Genomic DNA, 12,122 nt, shown 5'->3' on the forward strand with positions numbered 1-12,122 from the left:
CAAGAGGATCCTTACATTTCTTCCTCTTTCAACTCCTCTCACTTGCCCTCCAGAATAGTTGTTTTGGCAAAATACATCGTTAGGCGTAACATAAAGTATTAACTGTGTTTTCATGTGTTTCTTTTAAACCGACTCCCCAAACACACACACTAGAGTTAAGGAAGTTTGGCTGTGAAAGGGACACAAAAATACCACATAAAGAAAATGGGGAAAAAATATAACTTTGGGGTTTTTTTCCCCCAAAACTATTTGATAATTTTGAGAGATATTCATTAATCATTTAATTACTCTACAAATTGATTTTTCTTTGCTATTCCCAAGTAAACTATTCATTGCATGGAAAGCTCTAATTACGGCTGCTAATAGATAGCTAATTCTGCTAGGTATTTATAGTTTCATCTCCCACAGAGAGAGTTTGCTGGTATATCAGTAGACATTCCTAATAAAAGTACAGCTTTAATGAACAGAAGTTTTCCTTGTGTAACATGTACCAGTTCTCTGAATGAAATAATTCTTGGTCCAAAAATACAATAAGCATTTACGGTTTAAATGAGAGAAGCTCTGGCTATTTTCAGAGGGCAAAATATTAAATTGACTCAGGCAGCACATAATTGCAAAAATCTATATTATCTTCAGAAAGAATTTTTGACATTTAATTTTAATCACTCTAAGAATACTGCTTTGTATTTAAATCCTACAAGGTTATGTGGTTTCCATAATGGGACGTAAAAGACCACTGGCTAATATCAATGCACAGGATTACAAACTACGCACTCAAGCGGAGAGGCAGGCTGTCAATTTTGTTGTTCAAGGTAAAATACTGCATGCCTACCTTCCTACTTACCTACCTATCTCTTTATGTCTGTTTGGCTTTAGTGGACACAACTCTGATAATCTCAAAATGAATGAATATTCTAGTAGTCTACTAGAGTAGACTCCTGAGGCATGAGTTTTACTATAAAAGAGAAGTTTAAATGATGTATTCTATCTATCTTGGAAATTGCCAGTGAACAGTATCATACTAATACTAATAACAGTATCAATGTTCTTATACACTATAGTGCTCTGTGTAGTATAGATACAAACTATGTGTAGAGAGAATACCTAGAATTCAGTGCTTCAGATGTATTGTCTTAAAACATTTTCCTTTCTGTTTTCTGATACTTTCTTACTCCAAAAGTGTTTCTGTGATTATGCTGCTTACAGATTCTAGGTTTTATTTTTCCAGATAGCTTTAGTTTAAGAAATATACAACATTAAAAGAACCATGCATTGTTATTATTTGTTTTGAAACCCAACTCATTCTTTGTAAGGAAGATTCAAACTAAATTCTCTGGAGGGCAAAAAAAAGTGTTTTTTCACAGAAAAACATTGCAATTTGCCATATAGGCTGGAAATGTAAAAATCAGCATGAAGTACTCAAATGTTAATCTGATGCATTAACATAGTCTGTTTAAATCACGTGGGGCTCAGTCGTGTACAGAATTTAGCCACCTAAAGAAAAAAATAAAAACTGAGCTAGCAGTCCAAGACTGAGATCTCTCCTACCAAGCCACTCCTTCGAAGAATTATTTTTTTAATTGGATGATGCTGACAGGGTTTTTACTAAATTATATTGGAAGTGTACAATTTATAGGCAAGTAAAAAGTGCTTTCTAGACGTGGTGATGGCGTGCTTTTAATGAAGTGATTTTCCTTTTGAAAGGACCATGTGTTTTTTCTTTTTTTTTTTTCTCTCCAAATATTATTCATTTTAATGTTTCAATTTCAAAGTGACTTAAGTATTTATGTCATGTTTGACACTCCTTATAATCAGTAACTGAATTTAAGTATTGTCTCTACAAGGATATGTACAGAGCTAGAATTCTAATACCTACCCTGTTGCTTGAATAATAGTTGTGCTCAAGTGATGGCTGCCTTGCTTTAGTAGGCACTCAACTGTAGAATTTTAAAATATCCTTATAAAATCTCCAGCAAAGCCTGCACTTTCGTAACACTGGGCATGCCTGCACAACCTTCTCCAGATACTTGTGTTCGGTTTACCTGGGTTTCCATCCAGCTGGCCAGCAGCCCTCTCCAGTTGAAGGCACAATGCTTGAGCTAATACAGCGAGTCCTGCTGAGTGTACAGTGTAGCATTAATAAAGCTACACAGCCTTCTGATCAGCACTTGCTTATGTCCATCTGTCCAAAGAGCTTGGAGGTGAGGCAAAGCTATCAGAGGACTGTCTATGAAACCCTTACTTCTATGTAGCTACAATAAAAAGATTAGCATATTTCATTGTCTGTCCAAATAATACTGGAGGCCAAATCTGATGAAAAATAGTGTAACTGTTATTCAAAACATGTAAAATTAGAAGGTGTGATGAAGCATAGGTTAAAATGTCTAAAATACTCAGTATTCCCAAATTTTAAAAAAAATTTCATTCTAGACTACAACGATCTAGCTTCAGGATTTCAGCTATGAGATAATATTTTAAGACTGTAAAAACTTCCTAAATTATGCTAAAACAGTTTATCATAGTTAGCGTACTAAACTGCATTTAATGTATGTGTTTTATAATTATATCTAACAGTCTAATTAGACTATCAATAGCCATCTCAATAATCAGCTGTGGATCTGCACTTGGTATAGTTAATGAGTAAAACAGCCTCAGTATGGGATTCAAAGGAGGCAGTTTGTCATAGAAACCATGAAGGAGGAAGAGGTGTTAAGTCTAGCTTCTCGATCTCTTAGATATTCTCTCTTAGCCAAAAGGATCAACCATGTCCCAGGGTGCATCTGCTGGTCAAAGAGAGGTGACTGTCCCACCCGACACTGCAGTGGTGCAGCCCCACCTCGAGCACTGGGTGCAGTTTTGGGCGCCTCAGTATAAGATGGACATCAAACTATTAGACTGTGTCCGGAGGAGAGCGACCAAGATGGTGAAGGGTCTCAAGGGCAAGACTTGGGAGGAGCGGCTGAGGTCACTTGGTTTGTTCAGCTTGGAGAAGAGAAGGTTGAGGGGTGACTTCATCGCAGTCTACAGCTTCCTCAAGGGGGGCGGCAGAGGGGGAGGTGCTGATCTCCTCTCTGGTGACCAGCGATAGGATAGGAGGAGGTGGAATGAAGCTGCATCAGGGGAAGTTCAGATTGGACATTAGGAAAAGGTTCTCCACTGAGAAGGGTAGTCGGTCACGGGAAGAGGCTCCCCAGGGAAGCGGTCACAGCACCAAGCCTGTCAGAGTTCAAGGAGCGTCTGGATGAGGCTCTTAGTCATATGGTTTAGTTTTAGGTAGTGCTGCGAGGAGCAGGGAGTTGGACTTGAGGATCCTTATGGGTCCCTTCCAACTTGAGATATTCTGTGATTCTGTGATTCCATGATTCTGTGGTTTTGTCCCAGCAGAGTACCCTTACCATTTGCCTACCTGGCTGTTCTTTATCCCTCCTGTGGAAGTTGAGCCATTTGGAAGAAAGAATGGAAGTGCGAAAAGGAAGATGTCTACCCTCTAGTACATTTAGGATATCTGATGGGACAAGGAGAATTATGGCTTCCAATCCATACTTAAAGGATTGTTTCTGTATTTTATCTGATAAATCTTTATGTAAAATGTATTAAACCCCTGTTGCGTGGTTCAGAACAGACCCCTTCACCAAACTGCAGGCCTGGAGAATCATTCTGCCTCTTGATCAGCAGAAACACGTAATCTATTATGTAACATGACACTGTTTTATGCACCACTGCTCTTAACGCTGTAATGTAATGAATATACATTACAAACACATGGAAATATGAAAAAGCATAAAATTAAGTTTCCAGATGAAAATGTAGTGCTGAAACAATGTTCTAACCTTTTGTGACATTAAATTTTAATTGATTTATAGGTAAATTTTAATTTCAATTTAGAGTTAGATAATTTCAGACATTTTTTATAAAAAGCAATTTTTCAACTCATGGCCATGACTGACAAATTCACCTTTAATTAACACATAATTTCATATTAATATTTTCTGGTTTTAATTAACATGTAATTATTTAGTTTGTTATTTATTAGTCTTATGATCTGTTTCACATATTACGTGAATTGAATCTGTCAGTTTTGCAAATTCTTATAATTCAGAATCTTCAGATGTTTTCCATTCCTATGCTATAGTTCCAAGAAGAACATTTTCCTTTTGCATGCTTTAAATTAAAAGCAGATCACTTTCTTTCATAGGATCTGCAGCTGATCTTTGTAAAATGGCTATGGTGGAGATTTTTACCTCTGTTGTCGTTTCTCCGACTTTAACAGCCAGGTTAGTAATGAATGACTGCAAAACTGTTTGATTTTAAAACAAAAGTAGTTGAAATGGATGTGTTTCTGGCATTTTAAGCAGCTGTAGAAATATCATGTATGCCTCTGCATCTTTTAACAAGCAAGGACTTGTGGGATGGTTTTATACATTCAAAGTTATATCTTTGTGCTTAAATGGTTGGATCTGTAAATCCATCCCAAGGCGATGAAGTGCCCTGGGGCCATTTAAACTCAGTCAGATCTAGTTCAGTGGTAGTTCCGCATCTTTGAAATCAAGCCCACTGATCATATCCTTCCTGTATTTTGAGTGTATTGTACAATGGGAATTGAACATTCAATGGGCTGGGAAAAAAACAGGAATCAGGAAACCAGTGGTCAAGCAAAATAAATGAACATTTTTTATTCTTGTATAGATGGCTTTCCTTTACTAAAGAAAAGCTAGGTCATCATGATTCTCTTCTGTTGTGACTGCTCATAGTTGGTTAGGAGATCACAGAATGTCCTCAATATTTTTACACCACTAGCAGAAATAATGAAGTCTACTTCTCCCGTAATAAAGGATGGAGAGAATGGTGCAGAGAGTCAGTGAGCATTATTATTTGCTGCAACAGAAAGATACTTTGAAGGCAAACATGCAGAAAAAAACCCCAAACAAATGGAATCTCATCTTTTGTAATGCTGTAGTAAACAATCCAGTAGAACATGAGTTTTTGCAGTAGAAGTTCAGATAAAAGCAGAGATAGCAGGTAGTGCAGAACATCAGTGTTTCTGTTGTCATCCAGAAGGGGAAATCATAAAAACTTAGCTGTAGCAATCATGTATTAAGAACTTCAGTGGGAGTTTAGGTCAGTAAAAAGTAACAGGGTTTGGCCTTCCAAACATATTTTGCAATTATGTGTAATATCTAACTCTATAAATACTCTGTGTGTTTGTGTGTGTATCATTTACACACAGCAGTGTTATTTGATCAATGTTTCAAAATGTAATTTCTAATTACAAATATAAATTGCATGTGTTGAATTCAAAGGTAAAGTCACTCCTATGCCAAAAATAAAACTTGTTCTGAGTAACACTCTCAAGTGTTCTCGCAACTTTTTGAGCAAAGCACCATTGAACTATTACCAAAAAAGAAACAAGTAAGTGGCCTTCTAGTGTAAATCTGAAATGGGATATGGTTCTTTGGTGGAGATACTGCATGTGTCCAGACAATGATACATTTATGTATTAAATGTTGGATAATGGACTATAACATATTGCATTGTACATTTTGGGGCAGATTCTCTGTGCTGATTATAATTCTTTCTGCTGCCTGAGTTGTACAAAGGTACTAGAATCTGGCAGCTGTGGCCTGGTTGAAAATTTCTGTAGCAGGCGTAATTTTGAGTTAGATTTAGCAATAGATCAGCTGCCTTCTGGGACAAGCAGCCAACAGTCTTTAATGGAGGAGGCAAGTGGAGGTGGTGAGAGGGCAAAGGACATACTCCCTTCTGCAGTTCCTATGTAGCATGCAGATTTTTAGGTTCAATAACTACCTGTTTGTTGTAATTCTGAGTAAACCAAAGCTTCTTGTGACTAATGCTGTGTCTGATAAAACTTGTGAATATTTTCTTCTCTCAACAGAAAATTTTATTTGGGTTGTCCTTTCTCAAAACTATTTGTTTTAAAGAAGTAGTGTCACCAAATGGCTAAGAAGGTAACAGACGTGGGGAAATATTGATTTACATGTTGAATTCCCTTGTGCTGTGGAAGCATAGGGAAATGGCTACACCAGACAACAGAAAAGTATCACTGCCTATCCTTCTTATTCCTGTCATAAATGTCACAGCTGGGAGAGACCAAGACTGCAAGGGCATCTAAAAGAGACAGACTGTTTTAAATTGGAATTTTGAACTCCTGCCAGGCATTAACAACTGGATGGCTTTGCTAAAGGAGAGCCTTTTAATAGTCACTAATGGCTCCTTGCTGTAATATTTAGTAGGTACTTACAAGCCAGGCTTGTCCGAAAAGCACAATCAATGCCTTTATAAATTCTGTGAACGCTCACCTGGTCAGATGGTGGCATTTGAAAGCATCACTGTCGTCTCACCAAAAGAGTACAGGACTGAAACTTGAAAATTTGGGTTTCCGCTTGTCTGTCAGGTGACATTCAGTTAGTTGTTTTTTCAGTGGTCTGTTTCTTGATTTTCTTAGCAGTCAAATCAGGATAATGATCCTAACATCCTTTGTAAAGTGCTTCGAAAATATTGTTAAAAGGAAGTGTATACATAATTGGTGCTGTTGTAACAGTAGGAATGCACAGTAGCTCTTCCAAAATGAGAAATATAATCAATCTCCTGTTATCATCACATCAGATCATATTCATTCCAAACATAGCACACTACTATCTTTTCCTCTATCTCCACCCACTTGTAAGTATTTTTTTTTCTCTATTAGAACTTCTAACTTTGGAAATGAGGTTTTCACTTTGAACAGCATATCAAACAGAAGTATCTTTTATATATGCTTTAGAAGTGAATATGAACTCACATTTACATTGGGAAACAGTATCCTATTAGGCATAGCCAAGTAGTGGCTAACACTTAACATTTTGTCTTCCTTATCTTGGAAATTAAAAAAAAAAAAAAAAAGTTCTACATAAGGTCTTATATTTTTTAGTGTTAGTTTGCAGGTATGTTTGCAGACTTCTCCACTGACAGCACTGTATTCATTTTTCGCACGTTGTAAGCTGTTCAGCTGTAAGCAAACTCTGACCCAACAGTATGAAACTTCATTTTTGTAGGACTAGTAGTCAGTAGATTCTCAGTTATTGTTTGCACACATGATACTTCATTTGGAAGTCAGGGAAAGGTAATCAAGTTACATTTCATGATGCTTCATCAGAGAGGCCCTCTTGATGAAACAGTATATTCCACTGTGAATGATCAATGGCTGTTCTGTCAAGTAGCAGTCTCGTTTTTCTCTTTGTGTTTCTTCATCTTTTAATTCAAATGCCAGCCTAGCAAATTATGCTGTTGACAATAATAAGTCAATCAGTTACTGGGAAATAATTTTACAGAAATGGGGAAAAGTAGCATTAATTGCAATACATATGATAAAGAACTAATATTAGTATGGGTTAACTACTGGCATCAGTGTTAACATCTCTGCATTTTGTGTGGCACTGAGGGGTAATCAAAATGGTTTCTTCAGACTTCTTCCATATTACCTAGGTCTTTTTTAAGATGCTGTGCTGCTGCTGATGGCCAAGTTGCTTACTGAAAATGTGCTGCTGACATAAATTATTCAAGTGCCAGCTTTTACCTGTCTCATACAATTCACAGAACCTCCACACAATGCTTCCTGCAGGCAGATGATAGCAAAGAAACCTCTGAAGTGAGATCAAGGCATACAGTAGCAGCTGAAAGAAAGATTTATGGAATTCATGAGAGTAGAAAGGTACTCGGTGAACTCAGATGGACAGTTGTAGTTATTTTCAGTGTTTCAAATATCATTGCAGTGGCAAGACACATGGAAACTTGATAAGAAAGAAGGATGCTGGCAAATGGTGGAAGAATTGCTGCCTGTAGCAATTCTTGTGAAAATTATCACTTCTTAACCTGAAGATGCACTGATGTTACCCAAAGTCTACCTGGTGCTACATGGACTTCTCGGAAAGTCTTTAAAGATGATAATATCCCATCAACATGCAAATTAAATTTAACAAGTCTACAGAACTATTGAGTAATTTGGTGTGAGTCCAGCAATTCTGCTTTCTCACCAATTTATTGTTCCTTCAGCACTGGACCAGTGCCACAAACACACAGCTTTATTTCTCAGCATGTCCGGAACCCAGTTAAAGAGACAGGTTCAGCAACAGGCCAGATATAAATGAATGATCCGAAAAGGAGGAGCCACCAGCAAATAAAAGGAAAAGGCATGATCTTATTTTCTTGATCCCAGCTCCTTTTCATTAGCAGTGGATGTTCGAGGTTTTGTATGTCCTCCTCAAGGAACAAACATTTCAATCAACCTAATGATCTTCTGAGTTGTTGAACTGTAAATGCAGCTCGCTTCTACACAGATAGCTAAATTAGTTAGAAACAGCCCTAATCATCCCAGGAACAAGCATTGTGTTATGTGACCTGGATTTTTTTCAGATACAAATCATATGATAAATCACAAATGATTCATTTGTTGGAAGTGGTTTCAGTTTTAGTTAGACGCAAGAACCTAGAGGCATTTTCATAAGGTGTGTAGGGATTCAAGCATTAGTACTTTATTGACTGCTTATTGTTTCTCAGATTCATAAAAAAGGACATAGTAATAAAACCAATTTCTTGATTATGTCATAGCTTCAACCAAATACATTCAGTAAACTGCTTAGTGCTGCTGCCATGTGTGATGATTTTCTTTATTTCTGGACATAGAACTTAGGTCCCTTTATCTGTTTCCTGAGGAACTGAAGAACTGTTTTTAGTCATGTGTCTTCTGTAGCAGTTATCCAGAATTTTCATTCTGCATAAGCAATAAGTAAATGCTTATTGCTCCGGTACCCTGCCCACACTTTCCCAGTATATGGTCGCATATCTCCTCTAGAGGATTAACTCTAGCAAGTTTGTCAACTTTATCCTCAGCCTAATACTGGAGAAATAGAATCACAAGGAAAAGATAAAAGCTTTGGATTCTGCTTGGGAGGAAAATAAGATTTTTGTTTCGCAGACATATGCTTTTGTTTCAGTAGAAGGAAACATCCTAGATTATATTGCTATGTCAGAAATGACTGTGACCTCTCCATAGCTGCTGTCCCAATCCAGTATGTAGCAATTTGCTTCCCACAGTGGCCAAATAATTTTGTATTTCTAGGCATGCTGACTTAGAAAAATCATTACTTTCATCAAGTATTGAAAGCAGTATTTTGCATGTATCCACAAGATGGTGAACTATTACCTGAAAACTTCATGCATAGCGAGCCAGATCAAGTCAGAATGATAAATTCTGTATAGAAAGACCTAAATATATTTAATATGCTTAAATATCACAGCCAAAGAGGACATTCATGATGTAGCAGGTTTTTCAGGGTTCCTTTGTGTCAGTCGTTCAACACAAATAAATACTTTTCATTTATAAAAACCTTTGTAGGTCACCTTTTAGATTGGTATGTTTTAAAACACTTTGAGTACATGCAAAAATTCTACTCTCTTTAATTAACCATCTGTTGAGTTTCCTGCTCTTCATGATGTAGCTGCTGAGAAAACAAATTTCATAAGTTAGCTGAATTTTTATAGTTAAAATTTTAAAATGTCAAAATATCTTGGTCTTTATTATGGAAACACTGAAAGAGGTAACTTAAAGTTAATGCAGGTAACATCTATGCAGGCATGCTATATCTTAAGCTATAGCTTTTATACTACCACATTAGAAATTCTTATAGATGCAGCTTCAAAAGAAACTTGAAAAATCTACAAAATGTTACAAAATTATCATAGCCTTCTTCCTTAGTTATATGACAACTTAATAGGCATTCTTTCCACTGGAATCTGTGTACTTTTATGGGGAAACTGTGACGCAATTAAATAACAGGTAGTATTAGTAGTATCAGAAAAAAAAATAGAATACAGCTTTAGTGTAAGGAACATAATGATTTCTAAGAGGAATTGGATCCAACATCCATCTGGTCCATTATCACGGAGTGTGGCCAGTAGCAGATGCTTCGGGAAGAAGGTGTAAGATTTGTAGCAGGATAGCCTGTCTGTCTGCAGATTTTCATCTTGCTGTGATTGTGGGGATGAGTCTAAGTTCTGAAACAGAAGATTTAAGATTCTTCCCCCAAAATCATTGTATGTCATCATTTCTAAATGTTCTTGAAATCAAGTGTTTGTTACATGAGCAACCGTTCTGGCTTTTTCTGGCAATGTGTTCCATTACATGCCTTTTAAACCACTATTTTATTTTATTAACTATGAATTTATTAAGTATGAAAATTTATCAAATTTTCAAGTCATTAAGTTCTTGGTTTTTAGTTACAGAACATAAACCATCTTTCCTTTTTTTTTTTTTTTTCTCATATTTCCCCATTTATCTGATTTCAAAATACCTTATTCTTTTTACAATTTTTTTCTAACCACTTAACAGCTTTTATGCTCTTTTGGGAATTTTTTTAAACTTATCATTATATACAAAGCTTTTAACCATGTACTCTCCTATCTGCAATTTTGAAGTCTCCCATTATGCATTTAGAGGATTCAAATTCAAAATGAATAAATGTGATGTTACTAGTTGGAAGATTATTTTATTCATCAAAAAAGGGGATAACATAGGATGACAGACAAGGATATTAATATATTTGGGATACAAAATCTGATAGTGTTGTATCAGAAAATGGTATTAATTTCAATGATCAGGGAGATAGCGCTTTTTTAAATAAGAAGAAAACCATATGTGAATAGAAAATGATGGATTTTTTAAAGTATTTCTAGAGTGTTTATTGTGCTACCATGTGATCATTAATACCCTTTTAAAGTAGTGTGCTTTTAGTAACTTTTTTAATGTTTATATATTTTTTACTGTACCTGTATAAAAGGTAACTATTAACATTGTCTTTTGTTCTTAAGTAATGAATTATAGGGGTTTTTTTTAAGTTTAACTAGAACTTTTACTCAAACAAATAAGCTATGATGGATTTTAAATAACTTTTTTGCTCCTTCTCCAAAGAGAATCCTTTGGCTTTAGGAAATCTCTTGTTTAGTTATGATTTAATTCTCAGTGTGTCTTCAAATTAGAAATAAAACGTGTAATTTTCATGGAGGTTTTACATTTGAGTACTCTAGCTCAGAATCAGACAACCCGATGGTGCCACACCATTTTTTTTTCCTGAGATGTGGAGCTAACCAACAGGAAGTATCTTAAACTGTTTTAGTCTGGGCTCTCAGCCTGGTTCTTAGTCAGAATAAGGTGCCCTGAATTCCTTATAGAATCACAGAATCAATTAGGTTGGAAAAGACCCTTAAGATCATAGATCTGTATTATGCATGACAGTCGTACCCTCTTATTTAAAGTTCTCCCAGTTACCCAGTTTTAAACCTTACTTTAATTTATTTTCTGTTCAAACTCCTGAACCAGCTAGCTCGATGTAGTATGTGAGCTCCTCTCAGATATTCTTTGAGCAATACACTTAGCACCTTACAGGTATGGCTTCGCCTGTCTCGTTCCCTTCCTTTGCGCTGCCTGTGCTTAGTTAGACCTCCCGTGGGAGTGTCAGGGGCTGTGGCGAGGGAAGCGAGCAGAGACAGCAGTTGAGATTGAGGTGAGTTTTGAGGGGTCTGGAACAGGCATGTGGTGGGTCCAGATTGCTTGCTACTAAACGATGGAGTAAATTAACCGACAGTTAGTCTGTAAGAACTCATTGCTGGTTTATATTTTGCATTATCTTCATGCAGACCGATCTGGAAAACTAGACCATGTTATGCTTTGGGTGTGTCATTAACAGCAGTAAAAACTTCCCCGGTGATACAAAAATGTACAGAAGGCTGTTCTCTGTCTAACTTCAGGTACCCAATGTAGGTAGCTGTTATAGGAGGTGGTACCCCCACAAAGTCAATGCATAGAGTTGGGGTTTTCCAGATGTCAGTTCGGAACATCTAAGTCAGAGCCTACATTTGTCCCTTGACTACAGAAGGAGCATGAATTTAATTAGATTGAGCATCTCATGGCACATTGTAACAGCCTGAAACACTGCACATGGCTGTTAAAAAACAGCTTCCAAGAAAGTATACTATGACGATCTTGTCTTTTTTTCCCCTATCCTACACTCGCCTCTTCTACGGGATATTCCTACAATAGAGTCTGCAGCACGTCATGCCACAGCGCTCTC

General features: G+C 36.6%; 1 protein-coding gene across 1 annotated transcript in view; it reads left to right on the plus strand.

The window, feature by feature from the left end:
* Positions 1–12,122, plus strand: part of POLN (DNA polymerase nu) — a 104,367-nt gene that overhangs the window by 75,757 nt on the left and 16,488 nt on the right. The window contains exons 20-21 of the mRNA XM_049835306.1: positions 702–812; positions 4,196–4,274. Of these exons, the coding sequence (XP_049691263.1) occupies positions 702–812; positions 4,196–4,274 (190 nt within the window). The remainder of the gene's footprint in view (positions 1–701; positions 813–4,195; positions 4,275–12,122) is intronic.

Source organism: Accipiter gentilis, chromosome 3 (genome assembly GCF_929443795.1).
Source record: "Accipiter gentilis chromosome 3, bAccGen1.1, whole genome shotgun sequence".
Classification (NCBI taxonomy): Eukaryota; Metazoa; Chordata; class Aves; order Accipitriformes; family Accipitridae; genus Astur; species Astur gentilis.